The sequence below is a fragment of the Metopolophium dirhodum genome, chromosome 2, assembly GCF_019925205.1.
Source record: "Metopolophium dirhodum isolate CAU chromosome 2, ASM1992520v1, whole genome shotgun sequence".
NCBI classification, from domain to species: domain Eukaryota; kingdom Metazoa; phylum Arthropoda; class Insecta; order Hemiptera; family Aphididae; genus Metopolophium; species Metopolophium dirhodum.
Genome location: NC_083561.1, coordinates 38,279,770 through 38,306,653, shown reverse-complemented (window position 1 = coordinate 38,306,653; position 26,884 = coordinate 38,279,770). Strand labels below are relative to the sequence as shown.

General features: G+C 32.1%; 1 protein-coding gene across 3 annotated transcripts; it reads right to left on the bottom strand.

The window, feature by feature from the left end:
- Window positions 1–381: 381 nt before the first annotated feature.
- On the bottom strand, window positions 382–26,884 carry LOC132938512 (protein patched). 3 transcript variants are annotated; one of them, XM_061005391.1, is made up of 19 exons: window positions 26,595–26,884; window positions 9,789–9,981; window positions 9,520–9,727; window positions 9,384–9,453; window positions 9,227–9,324; window positions 9,033–9,150; window positions 8,861–8,953; window positions 6,000–6,121; window positions 5,772–5,919; window positions 5,539–5,676; window positions 5,320–5,478; window positions 5,128–5,223; window positions 4,657–5,064; window positions 4,139–4,580; window positions 3,332–4,068; window positions 3,121–3,260; window positions 2,958–3,057; window positions 2,593–2,895; window positions 382–2,112 (listed from the first exon to the last, which is right to left on the bottom strand). In XM_061005391.1, the coding sequence occupies exons 1-19, from the start codon at window positions 26,667–26,669 to the stop codon at window positions 1,831–1,833; spliced, it is 3,930 nt and encodes a 1,309-aa protein (XP_060861374.1). In that variant the 5' UTR covers window positions 26,670–26,884; the 3' UTR covers window positions 382–1,830. The 3 variants fall into 3 exon arrangements, with proteins under 3 accessions (XP_060861374.1, XP_060861373.1, XP_060861372.1); XM_061005390.1 differs by lacking the exon at window positions 26,595–26,884 and adding an exon at window positions 14,083–14,848 and having other exon boundaries at window positions 382–2,109; XM_061005389.1 differs by lacking the exon at window positions 26,595–26,884 and adding an exon at window positions 14,083–14,844 and having other exon boundaries at window positions 383–2,112.

Genomic DNA, 26,884 nt, shown 5'->3' with positions numbered 1-26,884 from the left:
AATTCAGTATGGAACAAGTTAAGAACAAGTTAACAGTTAAGAACAACTATTCATAATTCCGCAATGCAATCCAAACGAGTAAATACAATAGTAATGTAACATTACTAAATGTAATTTAAACTTACATTTTGAAAGAATTTTGCTTTCTAAAATTAGGTGTTTTTATCATTCATGTAATCGTACATAGTACTCATTTTATAAAACAGTGGTTGCCTTGTTATCTACCTAATAATAAATAATAAATTTTTTGCAATTTTTTTTAGGGATGATAATATATGACCCAGTTCTAGAGAGTGGACAGTGCCACGTATTATATGTGACAATCAAGTATTTAATAGAATTATTAAACTGGAAATTATTGCTGAAACAGATTATAATGATGATTAATAATAATCAATAATTACAAACCACGCATAAATAATTTTTTACATTATTAATAGTAAATAATTATTTGATTTAAAAAAAAAATGTACAACATTTTCAAATGTACTTATAAACTAACCTAACCGGAAAAACAGACCAATGGTTGTGAATTATCGAAGCCACCTGTACGGTTTTAAGGAAATGTTGAGTTGAAAACATTCACAGATTTGTGTATACCTAGTTAGTTGTCAGTTATTGTCACTCATAAGTGAATGGCATACACGATGTGATTATTATACATTTAAAATATATTATTAAATTAAAACGCATTATAAATAAACCTTTGGTTATATTTTATAAACTAATTTCATTTTTACAATATTTTTACATTTAAAATAAATACAAAAATAAATTAATTTCATACTATACATATTATACAAAAAAAAAATTAAATAAATAAATAAATAAAATCCAAAAATAAGGTACAAAAATTATTTTAGAATATTGTCTACAAGCATTTTGTACTGTAAATTGAATTACATATGCATAATATAATCATGCACTATTCATATTATTATTATACATAAAAGTAACGTATACCTATATGAATTGTGTGATTTCAAAATAATCATTTCATTAAGAATGATATTTTTATGTATTATCTAGGATTAATTATTAATGTACATCAGTCAACTGATCAATATCGTTTTACAAATCATAACACAATTATTGTTATTGTACATTTAAATTAATTGTATAAAATATCATGCGAGGAATGTATACAAATATTAGTAATCTATATGTATTCTTAATCAACAGATGATGCAATAAAAACGATTAGGAACAATTTGTACATATATAATATAATATATTTTATATATATATATATATTGAAAACAGAAAAAAATAGTGTAAATAGTATATTTTTTGTAGTCATAATAATAAATTGTAAATTGTTGTTTTTGTTGATAGTATCATTAACTTATTTTTTAAAACAAAATAAATAATGCAATTTTTATTAAGTTGACTAGAATTATTTAAATCTTAACAAAATACAATTTGAACCGAGCATCGTGTTGCAATTACAATGTACTAGGGGGTACACAATTAAATCGGATCAGTATTTTTTCTAAGGTGTAGGGATGGTGAAGGATTTTCTTCATTCACTTAACTTAACAACTACACATTATATAATAATTAAACCATACAAAACAATTTTAGTTAAAAAAACGTAAAAAGTCAAGTTATTCAACAATAAGTCTTAATTAAGACTAAACTCATTATTCATCAGTCTTTTAAGCTTACAAAGAGAGCTACCCAATCACATAACTAACTTTGGAAGTCAAATTATAATTGTCATTATAAAAATATCTAAAATATACAATGAATTGAGCGTTTTAACTAACAAAAATAATTAATCAATTTGTTAAAATTAAAATAAAAAACAATACAAATTGCACTATTATATCAGTACCGAGTATTATGATGGCGTTTATGCCTTTTTGGTTGACGATTGTTGTGATGATGTTTGGATGACGATGTATGCACACATGGTTGTGCAGCTGCGCTCATCATATTACCATCGAGCTCAAGTTCAAATTTGGCTGTTACTATGCACCTGGTTGGCGCAGAAGTCTGAGTCGATCCTGTAGGTACAGATTGAGTTCGTTGTGGTGCATCAATTTCGGACCCACTGTCTGTACTATAGTCTGATTGGCTTGATAGGGATGGTGATATTGATAATGACTGCTAAACAAAAGTATGAAATAAATATTGTATTAATTCTCAATTAATGTTTGATGATTTTATTTAAGAAAATATTGTCTTTATTTCCACAAAATATATAAAGTATAGACAGGCACAAATACAGAAAATTATTTTGAGAGTTATAAATTATAATTCATAAATTGTAACCAATATAAATTACAAATTAAAAGTTATAGTATAAAAGTGAAAACATTTTTTTGTTTAACATTTATAGGGGGGATTGAACTCGAGTATAGATAGTAAATTTAAAAAAATTTAACGCGATGTATATACTCTTTAGGGTTTAATGACTTGCAACCTGGTTGCAACAGCATCTAATATTATAAGCAATGCCAAAATTATATTTTTCCCGGTAAATGTAAAATATTGTTTGTCAATACATAATATTACATATAATATCACAGATCACTAGGGAATATTTTTATATGTAGGATTTAAAATTTGTGAATCTTCTGAACTTACTTGTGACTTGGTTGTTTCCACATGAGGTATAGATGCGGAATGATAGGAACCAGATTCTTCAGCAATGGTGGACAATGATCCATCTCTAGGAATATAGTGTAGACCACCATGTGGTCGAGACAAACTATTATTTCCCTGGTGTTGTTGGTGATGATGTCTGTGACGATTCTGCTGTTGATGATGATGAGTTCGATTGGATGGTGGTGGAGGTACCGATTGCCTAATGCTGGTATAACGAGCACGCTTTTTAATTGGTTCTGGTGATGGTGTGCTTATGCGGTCAGTATACTTCAACGGCTTTATCTGTGTAAAATGTTTGAATAATTAATAATTATTAAAATGTCTTATTATTTAAGTAAACAAACCTCTGGTGGTGGTCCATATATAGACAAGAATACTGGTAAACATACGAGGCCATTAAACAACCCAAATACTGTATTAGAAATTAGTATGAGAAAGTATGACCTGCAATTAAATATTAAAACATTAAATATTATTCATTCGCAATAAATATAATTCACATTTTACCTTGATACATAGTTATTTTGGAAAACAAGCATTATGACAGCGATAACTAATGTAACTCCAGATTGAAGGATTATTTTAGACATATGATCTACAGATAGATGTATTCGTCTATTTTTATCACCTATACATGTGACAAAACTCTGTTGGATAAAAAAAAACATGTGATTAATAATAAAACTTATTTTTACTAAACTTATTTTGTTGAACTTACCAAGCAAAGGTGTATAGTGAACGTTGCTCCAGTACCTACAGTACCAATTACTAACACAACAGGTATGGCACTAAATTTTATGTAAGCAAAACCCATAAAACCCAAAACTTGAATGACTTGTGTTGCAGACATAAATAATGTTATAAGGGCGGCTCGGATATTGCATAGGAACAAACCGCAGATTAAAAACAAAAAAAAAAATGCAAATGACATGGATAAGCATAAATACTGATTGAGTTCTTGATATTGTTCCCAGTAAACAAAAGGGATGCCTGATGGATAGTTGGGCAGTCCACGCTCGTCAAAATGTTTGCATATGCCACGTACTGTAGATATGAATTTTGTTATTATAGATGTTTCGTACAAATAACTAGCGTAGAATGGCATTTGAGCATAAATTATTGGCGATGATTTTACAATCTGTAAATCATAATCGTTGGCTACGTGCGTCCAACGACGAGGTTCTGGTCGGATGTTGGCTTGAGATGCACCATATGCTAGTATATCATTAGATACCCATGCAGTCAATAGGTTATAAAATGTTTCTTCATTAATGATGCCATTCTCATTGACCAGCCTGGCATTCATTGCCAATGATTTATCAATTGGATTATCACTGTTGCCAGTTTGCACAAGTAACTTATAACCGAGAATACCATTTTCAGATGCACATGTTTCCCATCCTTCTTGACCAATGCATTTCTTTGCCCAGTCTTTATCAAATGCTTTTTGTAATCCTATAGAATAAATTATATTAAATACAACATTCTTACACCTTGAGATAAAATTACTAATAGTATAAATTACCTAACAGCCACTCTTTGAATAATGTAAGCCACATCTGAGGTAAGCCACCATTATCATTTTTTAATATGTTAGGAACCCGCATGAATGCATCGTGATATTCATACAATAATCTTTGATTAGTTGGATACTCAAAATCACCTCGTGTCACTGCATGCATGTTATAAAATCCGAACATCTGACCATATGTTCCAAGAAACTTTTGCTCATTAGTACCATTGGGAACCATTTCGGGCAATGTCAGTCCTGCTTGAATTCTGGTGATTCCCCATACACTAATTCCCAACACCGCAATAAATAACAAGATGACACGTATACGACATGCCCCAGTTGTCAAATACTGGACATATTTTTGAGCAATGTCTTTAGGCTTCCAGTTATAAAAATATGTTGGTTTTCTCATTGGAGTGTCTTCACAATCTGAATTTGGGTCTTTAAATTCTTTCTGATGTAAAATAGAAAAAAAATCACAGAATAATAATTAATAAATATAAACACAATTAAGTACTTTAGTAACTAACCAGTAATAAATTTGAAGATGCTGGAGTTGACGAATCTGATTTTTCAGTAAATTGACGCATTTGTCCATCAATTGTACTTGCTGTTCCAAGAGAGTTATTATTATTGTTGAAACATGGCCATCGTAAGTCTTCAGATGGAAAACAACAAAATATATCAATTCTTGCACTTCTTCTTCTGCGCACATCAAAGCTAATAAGAGATGTAACACCAAAAAGTGTAGTAATCAAAATAAACATTGCCAATATAGCAACCTGCAAGCAAAATGCTCGCAATGCAGGAATTGGCACAACAGCAGCAGTAATAAAAATTGCTATGGTGATGAAAGATGTCATAAGTATATTTGTTCCTGTAGATTTCAACACCATTCCTACTTGTTTTTTACCCAAGTGACAACTGTATTTTTGAGTCTAAATAAAATCAAACATATTAGAAAAATATTTTTTATTTACTTTTAAAAGTAAATAACTTACAGCTGGATCAAATCCATGACTTGACACTCGCTCATAACTGAACATCAACAAAAACATATTGTTTACTCCCAATGCCGTTGAAATTGAAATAACAACCTATAAGTTATAAGTTAATATATATTATGTATAATTCTTTAAAATGTACATACTATACATAAATACTGAAAATAAAAAAAAAAATCTTAGACTTACAGCTATAGTAGCAGAATGTATTTGAATTCCAATAAGACAACAAAAAGCAATACCAGATGCAATCGATAACAGTATTAGCAGGAGACTAAACAGTCCAATGATAGCTTGAGACCTGACAGGGTCGAATAAATTTATTTGCATAAACGAAACATATAGTAGCTAAAAAAAATACATCTCGTTAAAATTGTTCTGGTTTCTTTAAAATTATTAGAAAATTACCATTAATGCGCATCCAATATAAATAAATTTAGGGTCCAAAAAATTGAATTGGTTAAGTAAGTCTTTTAGTAACATTGTTGAAAATGTATGAAAATCGTATGGAACCATTGCCGCGGTTTTAAGCGCTCTTTTAACTTCCTACAATCATAAAACATATTTACAATCGGTTAAAAATGTAACAAAAATTATATAATATTAGTTAATAGTTAATAGTTACAATATAATATGCTAACCTCATTAAATTTCTTTTGCCACATTTTGAGGACCAAAGCAGCCTTCTCTTGATCCCATGAAAAATGCAATACTTTGTAGCTTTGTAACCAAAATTCATACAACTCCTTTTCACCCATTAGTTGGAACACTGACTGCAATGCTTCGGCACTAAAATATTTTATTTAATATAAAAAAAAACGTAAATATTAAAACAATAAAATAAATATGCCAAGCACAATAAAAATTACTTTTGGATGTATCCTGTTTTATTTTGAGTAATACCACCCAACAGTAACTCTTTAGGCCAGTGCATATATTTACTAGCAAATCCATGACAACCATTGGCCAATTCTGCTCCAATGTCAGGGATCTGTAAAAGTGTAAATTTGTTTTGATTTTAAAACACAATCTATTAAATTAAAAATATAATTATAATATTTTTTAATATTTTACCCCTACAATAATACAACACTGTTTAGGACTTTTGTTACCTACTTGGGAAAATAATATAGTTATCATTTACAACAAGGATGTGGGTACAGGAAATGTGGGCGTTGATCTTGTCCCCTTTCGTAATACACGCCTTGTTAGAATAATACTGTACTAATTATATTACATGCTTGATGAATATGAGTACCGATTAAATTTTTTTTTTGAGATGCTGGTACGTGTAGACTAACTAGATACTCTCTAGTACACTTATCTAATGCGGTTGGATAAATTAACAGTATCTCAGTAACACAATATGCCTAAGCTAAGTATAATATTATATAATACACAGTATGACGCCATGACGGTGCACCTTGAAATAAGGAGAATATACTTTGTTTAAGATTAAAATTGAATCTTGATGATTATAGTTATAATTTTAATTTCAAACCAATGTTCTAAAAAAAAAATAATAAATCTTACAGTGAAAAGTTACGTACTTCCGTAATATTTGTTATTGAATGATAATTGTATTATAAAATACAACTTGATGGGAATCTTTTTTTAACATGTATGGTATAAATAAATATTAAATTATAATATAGAGTAGGGTGAGTGTAAAATTATTTACCGAGAATTTGAAATGATAAAAGACTTAAATAACAGACGAAACCAAAAAGGCGAACAAAAAGACTACCGACATTTTTTCAAATAGTAACAATTGCAAAATGTATCATATTATGGTTAACCACGGTAGTACCTATAGTGATTGCAATATTTGAATGCGTGTATCCAACGATGCATTATTATTGAAATTGGACATTGGCGTGTAACTCAATCTTCTAACTTACAATGTGAAATATTGCTTTGTGATATTCCCCATTCACATGAGGTCTTATCCAAGAATATAATATGGTGTAATATAGGCTCTCCAAGAATGTGACTTAAGCAGCAGGTGAACGCGAGGACGATTTTTGATTTTTTTCTGCACGCAATGATCGGGAGGGGGCGAAGCCGTTAAATTATGATCAGGTAAAGTCATGAGCTAGTGTTACGGATGGGGATCGGCATTCTAAGAACATATTATCAAAAAATATAAAGACGCAAGGATGAAGCTGTTCAGTGTTCGGGTTTCAATGCACTAACACACACACACAGATACACGATACACTCTCTGAAAGAGATGGGGACCTCCCATGAAGTAAACCGGCGCTGAGTTGCCATTTACACAGCACACAAATGCCAAAAATAAAATACAAAATATTATTGAGATTTATTATTGCGATTCCGCGTGCAATGTGAATGTGTCGTGGAGAAAAAAATTGTGTTTTTAACAAATTAGCCCACCAACATTGAGACCACCTCAAACAGCGTGTAGGCTATACGTCCAAAATCCATCCATATAATACTACTTAGCACATTAAATCATTTAATTACCAAATTCCGATGTTAATATTCTATTTTTTTTTTAGTTTTTTTAATCGACAAATAATTATATGCAGTTACTAGGTATAGTATTGTAGTAATTGTATGCTTGTACGTGTTAGAATACGCCATCGAGTACTCTTTGAAATTTACCAACTATTTTCTTCGATTTTAGCACAGAGTATTTTAATTTATTATGCAGGTAAGACATGTGAAAAGAATGCTGTAATAAAAATCAAAAGTAAGGTGATATCGGTGTTTTTTTATGCGAAGGAATGCTTGGGTGCTGTGCAGTGTGTATTGTGTATAGCCCAAGGCCTATTACCTTATAACCATAATGAAGGCATCACCGACCAAGAATGATAGCTCCAGAGTTGCGTGTGTGGTCCTCGAGTTCACTGGTATACCGACTTCAATTACCCCGAGCACCGATGAAAAAGAAAGTGGAGGGGGAGAACGAGTGAGCGAGTGAGTCTGGTTGTGTGTGTGTGTGTGTGTGTGTGTTTGGCTATGACAAGACATGAATAGGCTCCGGCGAACACAATGCCTCCCAAGAGGTCTTTGTTATGCAAATAAGTTATATATGTTGTCCGGGGGGCCTAAATGTTACATATTGGCTAGATTCCCTACCTAATATACGACTAACGATTAACAAGAAGAAAGAAGACAAATAACACGCAATTAACAAATCTATAGATGTTTCGAGCAAGTGAAGTTCACTAACTTTTCCTTTTAAAAATGTGTTTGACCCAGAAAATTAAATCTGATAAGAAAAAACTCCCGTTTATTTTTTCACGATACAAATAGATAAATATATAAATACAATATAAAAATAAGCGATGAGCCCCAAACACTTTTTGTTATTAGTGTTTATACTTTATTATACCACGCTTATTTCCTATTTACGGCTATAAATATTTGTAGGCTGTAATTTAAATGCATTTATTTTTTTTTTTATTTAATTAATTTATCATGATATTTACGTAACATTGCTTGTAAGTACAAAAGTATTTGTAAATAATACATAATATACTTAAATGACAATTTTTAGCCTTTAATTTAAAATTATTTGCACGTGAAATGCAGATTACATGCCAATAGGTACACCTAACACTTGTACCAGTCCAACAGGTTGATTTAACGATACAATTATATATTAATAGTTACAAGGTTGGGTACCAAGGTAATTTTTTGACTAATATTTTACTACATTTACTTCGAGAGGTATTTGCTATTAAATAATTGAAAAACTCACTTTTTTTGATTTCTTGTTCGGTGCTGTTTCTGGACAGTCGGGATCTTCCGGATCTAAGCATGGTTTATCTTGGTAACCCGAATTGATTCCTGCCTAAAGTTAAATTATTAACGTCGATACAAAAAATATTTTACACCATAAATATTCTAATTCTATCTCTTCTTTTACTTACTCGTTTCATGTACGTTTCTAACATATCAAATGGAAAATTTGTGTCTCCCATGGCTCTAATAGATTTCATTAAACTTTGAGGATTTAAATTAGTCCATTTAATACCATTTCCAATACCACTAATTAAAATAAAAATCATAAGTTAAGTATAATAATACATTGATTGTTAGAAGTAAATTCAAACTTGCTACTTACGGGACTGTTATAGGATTTTCTGGACCCAAAAGTTTGGAACCTTCCCAAAAACAATCTAAAGGAGTAATTATTTCACAAGGCATCATATTTTCAAATATCTAGAAAAATTAAAACTTGTTAGTAAATTCATTTTTTAATAATGGACAAAAAAAATTACAGTATCTATATAGTGGACTTCAAAATCTGGTGGGCTCGGTGACAAGCAAATGTCTTTGAGACTCCATGTCCTGTTTAACAAGAAAGACAATTATTATTTGTAAAAAAATCAATAGAAATAAGATCAGGTGACTTACACGTCAAAAAGGTTGACCGTGACATGAGAAGCGGCTTTAAGGAGCTGCAGGTGAGCGAGTAACGCTTTTCTATGAAGAAGCCGCTGTTGAGGCACTTCCGGAGAAGTAGCCTCTTTGGCTGTCTGTGTGACCAACAAATGTACGACGCTTTCCGTTTCGCCAAGCGCCGATTCTGAGTAACGCAATTCCGTTTCCAGACGGCCTCCCGCTGTATAAATTCACAATTATTTTGAGTACACCCTACGTAACAAATAACTAAAATAACTTACACTCAACCCATAGCTGATCAAATTGAGAGTTCCTGTCGAAGGCTTTGAATCCAGCCAACAGAACTCCGAGGCCCAACAACAGTGGGAGAAAGAATACATGAGTCTTGCGATGGATTGACCTACCCAATCGCTCCAGGCACTTTTGCTCCCAAGCTCTAAATCGCACAGCGCACAAACGTCCCGAAGCTTTGCCCTGAAACCACACATCTAGTGTTATGTATATATATATATATATTTAAATGTTTAAAGTGTTTAAATTTCCGATTTTAATGTTAATAATAGCTATCAAAATTCAAAACTGTATTGGATATAATATATAAAATCATTAACGCTTGTCAGTGGTAGTCGCATATAAGATAAAACAACATTTAAACAGGTATATTAGGTAAGAGAAAAACATACGATATTATAGTACCTACATAATATTAGCGTTTAAGTAAAATATGAGAACCCCTGTTTCAAGATCAGTGGGAGCAATGTGCCAGCTGGATGTTACTTCCTCAACGCTCGTGTATACGCACACATACACACACACACACACCATGCACACACGGAATATATCCATATACATAGGGACAACATTGTGTTGTGTGAAATCATGAGGACCACCCAGACACCTCAATCAGAGGGAAAAGGAGACTGGTTGCAACATATAATCTTCCTGGTAGCAATAGGCCGCCCCAGTACAGTGTATTGTGTGTAATATAATGACTGTTTTAAAAACATATGCCGAACACTTAGGATTTGGGTCAAAAAATAGTAACTACATTAACCTTATTGTTTTAAAGGCTAGATACTTATACATTATTACAACTATACTTATATCATTACAATTTGAGCGCATATAACTATTTTTAAAGCGGTTATTACCTGTATAGTATATAGGCACGTTTGTAATCCACATTTAATGGGTTATTAAAAAAAATTGAAATAATATAATTTTGATTAATAGAGTACAATACATTTTGAAATATTTCTAACAGCGACGATCACCTAATTGTAGTAATATTTTTTTCGATATGATAATAATTAATTCTGTAACCTATGCCCTATATAGTTTAGTTTGTCGTACTGGTATTACCTATACCATTATGTACTACTTATATTAACAAACGAGTTTAAAAGTATATATTACAACATTCCAATGTCAAATTATACTAAGCGACATAAAAATTATATTATTATTTATTATTTATTAATTATATTATGTATTATCCTATAATTAAAATAGCATGGATTCAAATTTTGTATGTTTACTGTCCTTTTCTTATCTATATGGAAACTTGAAACTATAAGGAATTAAAAAAGTATAACGATAATAAAAAAACGTAAGTACCTAATAGATATGGTATTTTTTTTCTAATGAGCAATATGTTTTACCAGAAACACGACAAAAAACAGCAACCATATGGAAAACAACCACGGTGGACTCGGTGGAGGATCATTTAGTTTCATTGCGCTGAAAGCGCCTGAAAGTAAAATATTTTGTATTATATTTGGGACAATTTTTTGATAACCTTAAAGTTATTATTTTAGTATTTTATAAACATAATTGTAGAATTAAAATAATATAAAGTAAGGTTATTTCCTGCCTATACCTATAGGTATAATTAGCATCTTTGATTCCAAATACCTATAGTGAAAAAATTGCCATGCAAAAGGACCTCCCTAATGCTATAACTGTCAGGACTATACTTTCATACCAACATTTTTACTATTAATAACACACGGCACACGCTGTCACTGAGATACGAATAAAAATGTCACGAATAACATTTATCCGACGAATGCACAAAACCACCTCTACCACCCCTGCTATTTACGCGTTATGTTCAGGGGCCCGTACAGTCTCCTACAAAAGATGTACCGTGCGATGTGTATACAAAAATATGATAATTTCCACGCATAAGGAATCGCAGAACAGAAGAATAAAAATCTCCCCTAAACAACGCCCCATTCGCTCTTATGTACGGGTCATATTGTCATTTTTTACATCATCGCTTTCTCCACCTGACGACAATAATATATATTATGCTACAGCGTCGCCGCCCGCTTAGATAGTTAGGTCGCCGGTTGGATCCAATATCAAGATTTATCAAAAAAGCTAAAATTTATAAATCAGTCCTTAACATGTATAAACACTTTTTTACAGGGTTGCATAAAAAAAACAATTAATTTAATGCCACACTTAAATTTAACGGACCAATCGTATAGGTCACTAAATCATGTTTAAGAGACCACTATAGCTATAGCTCACTCTATTTATTTTTTAAATGTTTAGTGATAGTTTATGCAACCCGACGTTAATATCCAATAGTGTAATACCAATATACCATCACCGTTCACCACCAAATATAAGTGTATATGACTCTATATAAGTTGTATTATGACGTCATGATGCAGACCTTCGTGGCTGGAGAGGCGAATAATACATTTTTAGGATAGATAATTTCTGGAATCTTAGTCCACGAGAGTTATTAAAATTTGACACACTGCACGTCGCAAATCTAGGCGGGGAAGCCGCTGCCCACCCTGTCTCACGCCTAGCCTATATGTGACATTGTAATGTTCATTTTAAGTACGTATAATGTAGATATTTACTGTAGTATTTGCCTCTATAAAAAAAAAAAAACAATTGAATACCGGCAGATGATAATTATAGGTACCTATGAGGATATTCTAGCAATACAAATCTAAAAATCTTTAATATTTTTACGAAACACCGGTTTTTATACATAATTATTATTATTATTAACGATATTATTTAAATGGTGTTTTATTCGTAATAAAACGTGTACCTAACTTTTTGTATTTTGTTTAAAGACTTGGCTTATTATTTATTAATGAAGAAGAATACCGTATTAAGTAGGTGACTCTAACTATTATCTATTCACAATATATTTAAGATATTTCTAAGATTTTACAACGCCCAATTAAACATTACTTAGTGTATCTACTTAGAATCGTTGTCGAACGTGATGACTGATGATTTATCATTATTTCAAATTTATAACAGATGTGGGTAGTCGTAGTAGTAGGTGAGACGACACTGCCTTTGCCGTGGGTAGGCCAAACAAAGGGCCGAATAAATATGAAACAATTTAACAGTCCCTATGGATAATAATATATTTTATCTTTCTATAGAGACGGTTTATTGTAGGCCTCTTCAGCGATTCGGTATACCTACCGGTAAACCTGCGGTAAACATATGTCGAAGTATTTGAACGTTTCAAAAGATATATTATAAGGTATAAATGTGTAATATGGTATTAAATATGTTTAATGTACCGGCACATTTCCAACACAAAAGGATACAAATAGTCGACATAATAGATGGTTCCGGGCAATTTTAAAATTTTTTATTCAATTTCAAAAGGGTAGACACACGAAACCTCACACAAAACCCAGCGGGATTAGTAGTCGAATATAATTGTAGGCAGTAGGTACACTTTGGGAGGTCTGTAACTCGTATAGATTGGATCTCGAATTGTGTTTAGCGGTATACCTACTATACACCACATGGCCTTTGCCCTTTAGAGCTTTAGAAAGAATTTAACAGGGCATTAAACCGAGGGAATTCCGAGAAATTAAACGATACGGAATTATTTCCGAATTTGGTTATTAATTATTATTTATTATTACTAATGGTTCACGTCATAGTTTTACGTACGTGCGTAACTCGACGATCAAATTCGGGCGTTTACGTGTTTTTTTTCACCATTACAATTATTTTTTACGTCTAAAATAACATCGAATGACAAGGTAATGAAAATAACATCAACGACTGCAGCGTAATCATGCGACGTCGGAAATACTGCTTTGTTCACAAACATTGGCCGTGGAAATTCGACACGGCTGACGATTTTACGTATACCTACTGACACTGAGTATAATATTAAGTTTTATGCGATTTTCACATTTCACGAGCGTACCCACGACATGAACGAACGGCGATTCCGTGCCAGGTACTGATAACAAGAATATTATTGAAGCCACCAAGTCGAGACTTGGAGATCATTGGCCCGGCAACAAGGTCGGTCGGATCGAGCGAGCCCGGTGCCCGCGGGCGAACTTAACGCTGATAACAATATTATTAAATTACAGAATCTTCAAAAATAATCTTTGTACCGACATTTCAGCGGGACCTGTCTCGATATCAGAATCCGTTTACGGTTGTATATAATATATCAATATATAGTTTGTAAGTGCGCCTGCATCGGTAGTTTTATTACTTTGAGGTGTTCATCGCAACCGTTGATTAAAAAATAAGAAAACCACAAAGATTCGAACGTACCTTTTCGATTTCTCTACGTGCGACCTGTGCATCTTGAAACGTGGGCCTCACGTACAAGTCCACTGAAACTTTGTCGGACATATCTCCACTGCATCACTTCTAATCGAATGTATCCTCATTGGGAAATAATAACGATTCGCGTTTGTTCGTCATGAAAAACCGTTTCGGGGTAAACGATTTTGAGGCCGGGAAGCGACGAGTAGTAACTATGGGGTAGGTACCTAGATACCTAGTTGTACCTACCTAGGTAACGTCGTGTATTGTGCGGTATAATATGTATCTATATGTATAAACAATAGGTATATTATGTCGTATTACTGGCCGGACGATCACGGTGTTTCATTTCGAGTGAAAATAACACTACGCGATATAATACTCGATTTTAAAACGCAATCCGATGTACCGAGAGTCGAATAAAAAAATTAAATTACTGAATAAACCGTGGCGGAACTCGGTGCATGCAATATTTACACGTGCCTACCACCTATAACATATTATATTATATTATATTGTATTATATATTTATAACATTTTCGACGGTATATTACATTTTACGCGGACGAGCACCACGCACACGTTAGGCATAACACACGCACACAGACTACGGCGAAAGAACGGCGAACAGCGGCCGTAGGCGCGCGGCGGAATGTGGAGAGCTGCGTTCGGCGCGGCGGTCGGATCGGAATGGGAGAAGGTTTCTTGAGACCGTTTCTACAGCGCCGCCGACGAGTGGGCCCGGCACGGTGGTCTCGGTCTCGGGTCTGCGGCGACGGCGGCGCGGTGGGCCGGCGGCAGATGGCCGAATTTCTCCCACTACCCGGCAATATTGTGGCCGTGGTTATAACTCATGGTTGGCGGCATCGTGCGCACAATATTATAACGTACGTATAGAATAATACGGAATATTGTAGCCCGTAGTCTCGGTTGTAGTGGCGGTCGGGGCCGTCGTAACAGTGCCGGCACGGTACGCGGCGGACATTACCGTGCTGGTGTGACGACGACACAACGTCGCAAGTGGCAGCTGCATAGCAAGCTGCCGCTGCTGCTGCACACACGGCGATAATGAATACAATCGAAGGCGCGCGCCCTCGCTTTTCCTCTGTGGACCGCCGCAGCCTCATCTGCCGCCAAACGCAATTTTAGTCACCTCCGGCAATTTTAGTCGACCAATGCCGCCGTGCGTACGAAAACACGACTTCCGCGCGCGCGGCCGCCCGAATGATAAACGGCTCTCCTGCAGTCTCCGGTCAAGCGATGTTATAATAATAATAATCATTATTATTATTAAATAATTAAAATTATAATATTATACGAACGTGCGCTTCATGCATGGTATTACAGAATAAATAAATACGAATTTTTTGTCTGTCCTAAATCGTTGTACAGCTATTTTAGAGTTACAATAGCATACCTAACATAAAAGTACCTCCAGCTACCCATACTAGTCCTTAAAGCCGGGTTCACGCAGCTACGCGTCGTCTACTGCCGAGTCGTGTGCCTTATATTTTATATCGTATCCCGATTGACTGTTGTAAACTTGTAACCATGGTATCATTCGCTAACCATTAGTCTAACACTCTAACGGGAAATGTCCAGAGTTTGCGTACCAAACTTTGGGACTCGACACGACTGACGACGTACCTAGCGAGTAGCGGTGAACCTGGCTTTATATTATAAACTATAAAGTACAATACTATATGCGCACTGCGCAGCTACCAGTTGTGTAGAAAAACGTAGTATACCTAAATAAATTTGTATTTATTTTTATCAAAACAGCGCCAACAAATATATGTCGAGCGCACGTCATGATGACATGCACTCAAGTCGTCAAGTGTCTCTCCCACCCAACAATTACTGTTGCAATAAACAACATGTACCTATTTATGTAATATTATGCTAAAGATACTGTTATGGATAGCTGATTTTATCTGCGTTGTTTGAAATTTTGAAATACAGAAACGACCAATCTGTCTGCACGATTTTTGTAATAAAATTGGAATAGTTGTGTAGGCGAGGGGACGTAGGGAGGTCAACTGCCCCTAGGTGCAGAATAAATTTAAGGAGAGAGGTATAACCCCTCAACTGACGACTTGATCATGGCTCCCGAAAACAAACACCAATGGGCGCGCATATTTTAATTTACTTTAAGATGCTTAAAACAATAAAACCTTAAGGCTTAAGGCTAAACCTTAAGGTTCAGCTACACCATTAGATTAATGGATTTTAAAACAAAAAACCATTTACATATAGCGCTGTACAACGATAAATTAAAACCAAATATAAACAAATTTAATTTGTCCATATCTAGTATAAATTATAAAATAAGAAGCAAGACGAGAATTTCTAACCGATATATTGTGTTTTTGTTCATATTTACTTCAATTATAATGCTATATTAATATATTATACTGCAGTATATTATTGTAATATACTGTGCTCATTAAATATTTTAATAATCATAGGCTATATAGTATAGTATAAAACTATAATTACCCTAAATAATAATTTTAATAATTAAAAGATATGTATATAAAACTAATACACTTTTAAGTTTTTAAGTTTTAATAACCAAAACAACTATGCGCAGTGATGATTTGAACTGTAAGAGTATAAGACAAACAATTTACATCTTTATACGTATAATATAATATATATATACGATGGTTAGTGAGTGTAATTGGTACCATGGTACGTGACACTAAAAATGTATATCGTCAATTAAAATGTTTAGGTATCTGCCTTAGGGGGAACACGAACACCAAATACATACCATCCAAATGGCGCTTATTATTGCTTGATGAAACTAAAAACATACCACATAATAATACGAAACAAATTAAATTAAATGCAAACAGTTCGAGGTATCTGCTGTGGCATGTTGTAATTTTAAGTTGTCTAAAACACCGTACTAGGTGTGTCTTTAGTTTGTACTACGTTGACTGTTGTGGTGCCGTATGACAGTTTAATAATATATTCAAGTATATTGTATGTAAATATTATCAAAACGAGTTTTTATATTCTAATTTCTCAATAATATCCATATACATTAGCACAAACAGCTATTATATAAAATTTCCATGTAATACACTTACAATATTTTGACAGTCCAGCTTATATTCCAGCTTATAATATTATAATCCTCTCGAACTTCCTCCAATATATACTGAGCCATTTTTATTGTATTGCTAAATATATAAATATATTATCCTATATACAGGATATTGTTGGTATAACATTATCTACTTAGACACTTTGCGTTTAATAGAACAACACTATTTTCCTTAATTCTTACGTACCTTTATATATATATAGGTCTAGAGCTTATTTTCATAAATTACAAACACATGTTTTACACTTTTACTATCATTGGTGCATGGCACGTATATGCTCAAAGTAATCGTGTACTAGGTTTATATTATATAATGATATATGTTAACTAGTTATATACTCGCGTCTTGCATTTGCATAATATGTATATATATTCAATAATCATAAACATATTAATATTATATGCAGTCGAACTATCACTCCGGACTATGGAAACGGCGCATTTTTTTCGATAAAATAATATGCATCGTGTCAAATAAATAAATACGATGACAAAAAGGAATAATATTTTACACCACGTGATCGATACTCAAAATTTCGAAAACTCCCCACGGACATTAATGAAATATTATTATATTATATATTATGTTGTACTCTATCCAATATCCTCCGAGCATCGCATCAACGCTCGTGTAGGCTACGTCTGTGTGTGTGTGTGTGTGTGTGTGTGTGTGTGTGTGTGTGTGTGTGTGTGTGTGTGTGCAGTCACCGCGGCCGCCTTGGTCGTACGTGTGCGAGGCCAACGGACCGTGTCAAATGTACCGCTTTTGACGTCGGACGCCGCCGCCGCCGCCGATATAAATTCTTGAATTTTCCTTGCCTCAACCATCACACACATACACACAATTTCACTCTCTTACACATACAAATACATACGCGTATAATATACAACACTATATATATATATATATATACATGGTCGTGTCTTCGTCGCCGCCGTCATTCATTGTCAGCATATAAATACGGTGCATATAATATATATATATATAGTATATTATATACGGTAATTTGTGATTGTCCGTTTCCAGTCATTAGGACCGGACGCACGGATGCTGCGACGGCAGCGGTCTCCGCCGTATATATATATAGTACACGAACAGACTTATATATTTTATAAAATATATTGGTACTAAGTATAATATGTGTACCTATATATTATATATATATATATAATGTATATGTGTGTGAGTTTGTGCGTGCGTATATAATATATATATTATTTTATATACTGCAGTGGTTGTCTTTGAGAGGGTTTGCCCGGGGAAGCGGGGGCGGGAACCGTGTCGCCGTCGTCATCGAACTACCCGACCGGACCATATAATATTATCAACGTCGGCGACGCCAAATATAATATAATATAATATAATAAACGCTACTTCACATCTGTCGTACACCCATATAATACACGCACAACTGCTGCTGCAGCGTCAGCTAGCGTGGTGGCCCACACCCTCAGACGTCGTTTAGAATTTGTTGTTTATGTGGACGGCGAATGGGAACTATATACACGACGTACAACGTGTATAATACACGACATAATATATATTATAGTAGATATGTAATGGATTCTATGGAAATCTTTGGGTTTATTCCCTTGAACCCTTCTGCAGAAAACGTTCCAATAAATATACGTAGTAGAAGGGTTCGAAAGACGTATAATACACGCAAAACAGATGAATTTTATAAAATTGTTTCGTTTCCATGCCAGTGACCTACCACCTACACCACGCAAAGCAAACTTATGTATAACATTGTTTTTGCTATACATGTACCATCTGCGAGAAGCAGTCATCGTTATCCATGATGATAAATTGATAACCCTTGGTTCCATAGCGCCTTTTAGTACGCATTAACCATTATTTTTACTCGATGCGGTAATTGTTTCCAAGTTTCAAACGTCAGTAATTACTTTAGTTATAAAATAGACGTGCAACTGTCAACTGAACGCATTCAATAAATTAAATAATAAAAACAGTGGACAATGGTCATATTTCTACTTATAATTAGAAATTATTGCTAAACTATTGGTACCATCGACCATCGATTATATTATGTTTACGATAATAAACATAGTATATTATAATAAGTATAATAACGTCAAATTGTATTTGTGGGTATGCGTCCTGTTTGATGTATTATACATATATCCACAATATCATATTACATTTAATATCTATATACAGTATACATATGCTGACCGGTGACCTGAAAGCGGACACGTTTTTTACTGTAATAATGGAAAATAATACAGTATCTACCTACCTACGTATTATTAAACGTGCGCAATGCGTCCATGGCTATAATTGAAAGCCATTGGTATATTTGGTAGAATTCATAGGCAGGACAGATAGAGGTATAAACTATGCAGTAGGAGTAAAAATAATGATATCGTATTCTAATATGTCTATGTATATTCTACAGATTATATGGGTAGGTATCTACAAATTCCGTGGGCAAACACGGCGGATGTATCTGAATAAATTAGGTACCGTTGATAGACCCCATCAGCAAAAAAAATAATTTCTTTAGGAATAATTAAACTATTAGTGTTTCTTTCATTATTACCTGGTAGCTTATTGGATCATGAGCTATTAATTATTACCGGAATTAAAACAACGTGTTATAATTTTATATTTATATAATTGATTTAGTTTTTAATTTTGATCGTATATAACTAGTTTGTTAATCTATTATAATATATTATATTTCTTCAATACGCAATTCGTTTTCTACTGATGCATTTTAGTGGGTTGTGAAACTTGTATTAGTTGAATTGCTATGAACTAATGAATTAATATTGAAATAGAATCGTTTTTAAATAATAGATATTATAACGTACCTTTTGGCTATTATACAATTAGTTAAGTAATTATGTAAGTATACACTATACATGGGCTGTACATAACTACATAGAACGTCGTGTAGTCGGCCAAAATATGACTTATAATGCCAATAACGATAATGTTCAATAATATTAAATGAACATTCTTTTATTACTCATTGTCTCGAATATTATTCAAATTTAAACTAAAATTAAAGTAGGTATATAATATTAGAACATAAAAATAATTTAAAAACATTGTAAACTAAGATAGGTACGTGTTTACTGTTTAACCTTTAAACGACGAAAACATGAGTTATTACTTATTAGATTAAAAGTCGGCAGACTGAAAAATCACAAACATTATTGTACCTATGAAATATATACCTTTTTTAAACGTGAAATTGAATATGCGAGATTAAAGAATAGAGATTAAGTTTATGGGTTTTCTCATATTTCTTAGATATTTCTTACTTCAGTGTGGCATGATTGTAATCAAATGTAGTTATAAGACATGAAGTTAATTTCTCACGAATCTGTATAATATTCTCTCTTGTGATTCGTTTATCACTCAGGTCTTGCAGGTTTGAACTTAGTGTTACCACTGGTACATGATAAAGTACAATAAATAAGAAAAACAACTTTATTGTGATTATGTGGACCAGTGAAGTTATATAGATTTTTTAAATTTTGGTTGCCGATTATCACCATATTTTGGCAAAATTATGAAGTATTAGGTACCTAAATAGAAAAAGAATTTATTGAAATAAGATTCATACAGCCATACGGATTAGAGCTACGGGAGTTTCAGACATTTATGGCTCATCATTTTCAGAATTTATATGAATACCTACTTCTTTAAGGCCAGTTTTTAAAAATATGTTTAATATAATAGATGATCACATGATATATCAATATAATATGATATGAAAAACCCTTCAATACATAAGCCATATAAAACTACAATGACCTTTTAAAATGATGACATTTTATATTTTATATGATTACTAATTATTAGCAATGATAAATTACAATTATTGTTTATTCGTTGAAATACGTAAAAAACAATCATAGTTCCCAAATGGTCAATTATTTATACATATGTTTATGTAAATTTCCCTATGAAAATTGGAGAAATAATAAGTCTGGAGAGGGCTGGGTCCCTAGCTCCCCTGTATCCGTCCTTGACCTAAAATTATAAATTATAATATATATTATATTATTATATAAGTTAAAACTACCTATATAGGTTTGTATGTATATTGTATATTATATTATTATATATTTATATAGGTACTATTATACTGGCTGTAGAACTAGGCTTCACTCACATTTTTTTTTAAATAAATATATAAGTAAAACGGTGATCAATGTGTGGATAAAGACGGTCATCAGCCTATATTACAAAGTATATTTTATACATTTGTATGATATTATTGTTATTAAAGTAATTAATTCTATTATTAGACATTAGTAACATATTTAGGTTGAATACATTTTTGCCAAATAAATTGCATTCGAAAATGTTATTGCATGTGTATAAAATATAATAATATACTTAATACTTATATAGGTGCTTTAAAAATTCTAAGTTTAAACCCACGAATAATATTTTTAAATTGCAACAAAATTACTAGAATCGTTATTTTTTGTTAAAATATCTAATTCCTTCCACATTTTAAATTAAAATATGTCTATAAAAAAACAGTGTTTATATACTGTTTTATATATTTTGGTTACAGTACGAACTACTTATGAGAAACCTTCTTATACATTTCCAATCTTTAGCTATAAAAATTTAACATTTTATAAATTTTCAACTACAATAATATAATTTGCAAATGTGCATTCGCGCTTTTTACGAGTTTTGTCGAAATTTGAACTTTAAATGCTTATGAGGAATCTTGTATTAAATTGTTAAACAGCTTAACACAGTAATTGTTTTTATCGATATTTATAGAAAAAAATAATCAAAATTTTCTTACGTCTATAAATTGCTCAAAAATAGTCTAAATATTTTGAAAATTATATGGTGTATAAAAAATGATATTATAAACATTTGGTAAAAATGGCAAGTATTTACGGTTATTTGTTTTTGAATTTCAACAAAATAAGATAATCTTTCGATGAGAAATCGTTAATTTACGGGTGAAATGTGATTGAAAAATAATAAAATTATTTATAAATGCCTCATCAAAAAATTGGTATTTACATTGACATACAATGTGTAACCTCCCCTCTTCTCTACTTCCCACTTCCGAGTGGCTGAGTCCTGACTAAAATTAGAAAAACATTGATGCTACAACATAGTGAAGCTAAATCACTTAAATAACGTATTCTTGCAAAATACTTTTTAGGGAACGATTGTGATATTATTATAAAATTAATCGGTAAAGTGGAAAAACGATATACAATAGGTATTCGTATGCAATAGGTATGCACTATACATGTATTATAAATAAACACGTCATAATATATATATATATATATTAGTATAATATAATATAATGATAATGCATTATATTAATATAGTCCAATGGATTTAAATAGTATACATTATTATATTATAATTTATACCATTGATTAAATAAACACGGACATCCCGCGGTATCAAATGATAGCCATATAATTTGATATTTGATTGATGCTTATAGTGGTTATTAATTACCTAGCTTCTATACATTTTTTTCTATCATCGCTTAGATACTTACGTATTACGTATTAAGTACAGAGTAAAGACGTGTTGTCATATATAGTTATTTAAATATTATACTATTTCATATATTTTCTTCCAATACGCATGAAGAGATCCAAATTCTATATGGGTACACAAATAATAATAAATAATATTATAATACGATCCTATATACATACAGGAATTGAAAGCATAATATCTTTACTAGTACTGTATATTATAGTTGTTTGTTCAGTTTAAGTCCATAATAAATTGGCATTATTTAGGCTTCCTATATATACAAGGTGCAGGTCGTAAGCAATAATTCTGTAAGATTATAAGAATAGGAACTGAAAATTTATCCGGTATAGATACCTACCTATACAGGTAATTTTGCACAACGATCAAACTATCATACCTATTATTGAAAAATACTAAATAAAAGATGTAGGTACCTATAACATTTGTACAAATGAATGTAGACATTTAGTAATAATGCAGGCAAAAGAAGATATTGCAAAGAGGCGTTGTGGATCGCCACAAGTGGCGGATGGGTGGTCAATAGAGATAGCTCTATACACGCATCATACATACATATATATATACATAACATAATGTAAACGAGGGTGTTCCACGTGTGTGGTCTCTGTCCGATAAACGAGCGCGTGTATATAGGTTTCTTCTGGTAGCTGCTGTTCTTATATCCTCAATATATTACAGCTAGTGGCGCCGATGTTTATTTACATTTCCTCCCCTCTCTGTAAGAACGAGAGTCCCCGTCCACGCCCCTCCTCCTGCCGTGAACCACTCTAACTCGCAGCATAAACGACATATACATGAATTATAAATTATAATTATATTATTAAATCTTTTTCAATAATATACACAAAATACATAATATCATACGGGCATCATGTTACAGTATTATGTAGATTTTCGGTTTCACAAAAAGACATAAAATTATATTATATAAAAGCGGACTGATAAAACGAAAACATAAACAATTCGTTTTTAATTAATAAAAAACAGGACAACTTGCCGTCGTATATGTAGGTATAATATATTATATTTTTATACAGTGTAAGTAATGTTGGTGACGACGGCGGCAATAACATCAATATAATAATATTATAATAATTCGTGTGTGGTATACATTGGTACCGCATGTAGCTTTAATAGTATTTTACACACTTATAATATAAAATATAATTTGTTGGGTTGTATTTTTACCACACGACGTTATATTAGCCGCAATACTCGCACGGTATTATACGTATATTATCATAGGTTATCATCCGATATTTGTTTTACACAATAATTTATCTACACTGCGCACGGTAGCTCAATATATTTTATGTGTAAAACCCGTCTAAAGTGTATTATACTAATCGGCTGTACACGGTAGCTATATAGGTACCTATATCTGTTGGGCGTGGCAAAGCACAACTCACGTCCAATGAGTTTTTAATTTGTATATCTTGGACAAACATTATAAAAATACCAACGAAAAATATTCAATATTCAAGTCTATTTAAAAGAAATAAAAACGATTTATTACTTATTAGTGTAATATTATTTTTTTATTACATTTACTAATATCACAGTAATTTCACTTGGATAAAAAAAATGATCTAACCCAACTTTTCTGTAGAAATTTAAAATATTTATTTAGGTATGTTGATCTTATTAACGACTTCGTATCCTTATTATATTTAAATTATTAAATCCACGAAATAGTCGAAATAACAATGCATTTTACAATCAAAAATACGCATTTTTCTATGATTTATTATGAATTTATAGTTAATATTATATATCTACTAGATTTTTAGTGATTTTAAAATACAACTAAAATCCAACGGTAGAACTAGCTATATATATAGTCTATAACGACGAATTATTTATAAAAGGGCGGGTGAACAAACACAGACAGAAATTCAAGAATAAAATAGAAACCATAATAGTTTACAAAATTATTTAAAGGTCTCAAAAATGATGAAAATGATCTCAAATTATTATATTTTTGCATACGACACTAGTTTAAATGTATTTGTTTTGACATGTTTTATGCTAAGCAATATTATCATACGGTTTTTATTGTTATTTAGCAATTTCCTGGAGAAATATAGAGAAATTGTAAAAATAACTACATAATACATATAGGTAATCTTTATTATTAATTATAGTAACGTGACCTCCGCCCTCCACAACGGTTACGTGAATCCGTTGAAAAATTATTAACTGCAGTTTATACTTTTATAGATATTATAATACAAATAACGTTAACAAGCATACATAGTAAACTATATATATATAATATATATATATCAACCGAATAACATAAATAGGTATTCTTATAGTATATTTGTATAACCATTCTTACAATCTAACTCACTATTTTAAAATGCTCATAAATCGCTTTAAAATATTAAAATATTAAAAAAAAATCTTTCATTGACTAGATAATATTATTACTTCTGAAAGTAGGTAATATTCAAATGATTTAGAAAAATAATGATTTTCATTCTACTGCAGATTAGACGAGTCGAACTTAAATATTTAGTAAGTTATTTATGACATATTATAAAAGTGACGTATAGCGAATGATATACAAACTATTATTATTTATTAAATAGTATATTATTATATTTCAATTTTAAACCAACCGATGTTGTATACATTAACCTTCGCATTAAGTACACCCAGTTACGACGTTACAGTACCTAGTCAATATTATTATGGGTTTAAATATTATGTACCTATACTGGCTACTAGCTACCTATAATAGGTATACATTGTATAGCTATAATAAGTGTATTCTATATAGTCTGTAGCAGCTATAGTTTAAACTCTATATAGATTAATACACGTTGCTTATACATTATTTAGGCAGGTTCATAGATCATACAGTAATAAGCATCATACAGTAATATCACATCGTACATTCTTATATTTTTTAGTATATTTCTTATATTGGACAACGTTAATAAAATTATAAATACATACGGTGCCTACCTAACGTCAACCTAAAAGAGCCGAATTCGTGAATTTTCGAATATTAAAATTTAGTTTTATTTTCTACACTTTTAGCTTACTGTCTGTTGAGCATTATGTGTATAAATAGGTATGTTCTCGCGCAGTCACGCGGCTGGTACAGCGTAAGAAAGTCGGTTACGTTTACATATTATATCCATACAATATTACCTTTAAGCTCAGCAGATTTATATAATAGTCAACAAGACTAAGTTGAATTTCAAAATTCGTAAAATTATTATACAGGGGGATTTACCAGCACCTTCACTCCCTTTTTCCCTTCAATAATGCAGTTATTAAATATCTAAATTTTGGAATACTTAAATATACCTAAAGACCATATTTTAGTAATTAATATTTAGCCATCAATATTTACAATTTGTAAGCATGGTCATAGTATAATAAAATATATTATATTTTATATTTTTACAGCTATTTTTGAGGACTACTGTACGATTATCGTTGGTATAAAAATTGCAATACCTGAGGAACTACCGGTTTGAAGATTGAATAAGTAGGTACATACAGATTTAAATAATAAACTAGATTGCTAACTACTATTATACACTGACAAGCGGGCGGAGGACAACATATAGGTTGTGGGCTATGGTATTTTATCAATATTTTCAAAAAAATCATCTACTAAATAATTAAATATAAAAAAAGATTGTATCGCTGTACAGGTCGCGTTCCTCGAGTTGTACGAAATTGAAATCATGCCGTCTTTGAGTAGGTGCCCACCTATGTGCATTTCAAAATTCATCCAAATATCAGAATTCGAAATAAAATTCGAGATAAAAACGGGCCCCATGGGGGGGGGGGGGGCGAGCGTGGTTCGTGAGTCGGCATGCACATATAGGTATTATATAGGTGTACCTGTTCTGTTGGGTGCTTCTTGGAGCCCGTCGTGGTCTGCTGCAGTAGTTGCTTGTAGTGTTCGGCGGGTAACATGTCTCCGGTATACGCGGTTATTACTACGACGGCACAGATGTATTGGATGTACACACGTCACGTGGCGCATAGGTCGGACAACAGTCGTACGTTTGGCGCAAAATATGCTCCATGGCCAATTGTCACACTTGTACTGTACCGGCGCGCCACTGCACCAGTGTCCAGCGGTCGGCGGGCGGAAACGCGAGTCCGCGACGACGATGATACGTGTATAC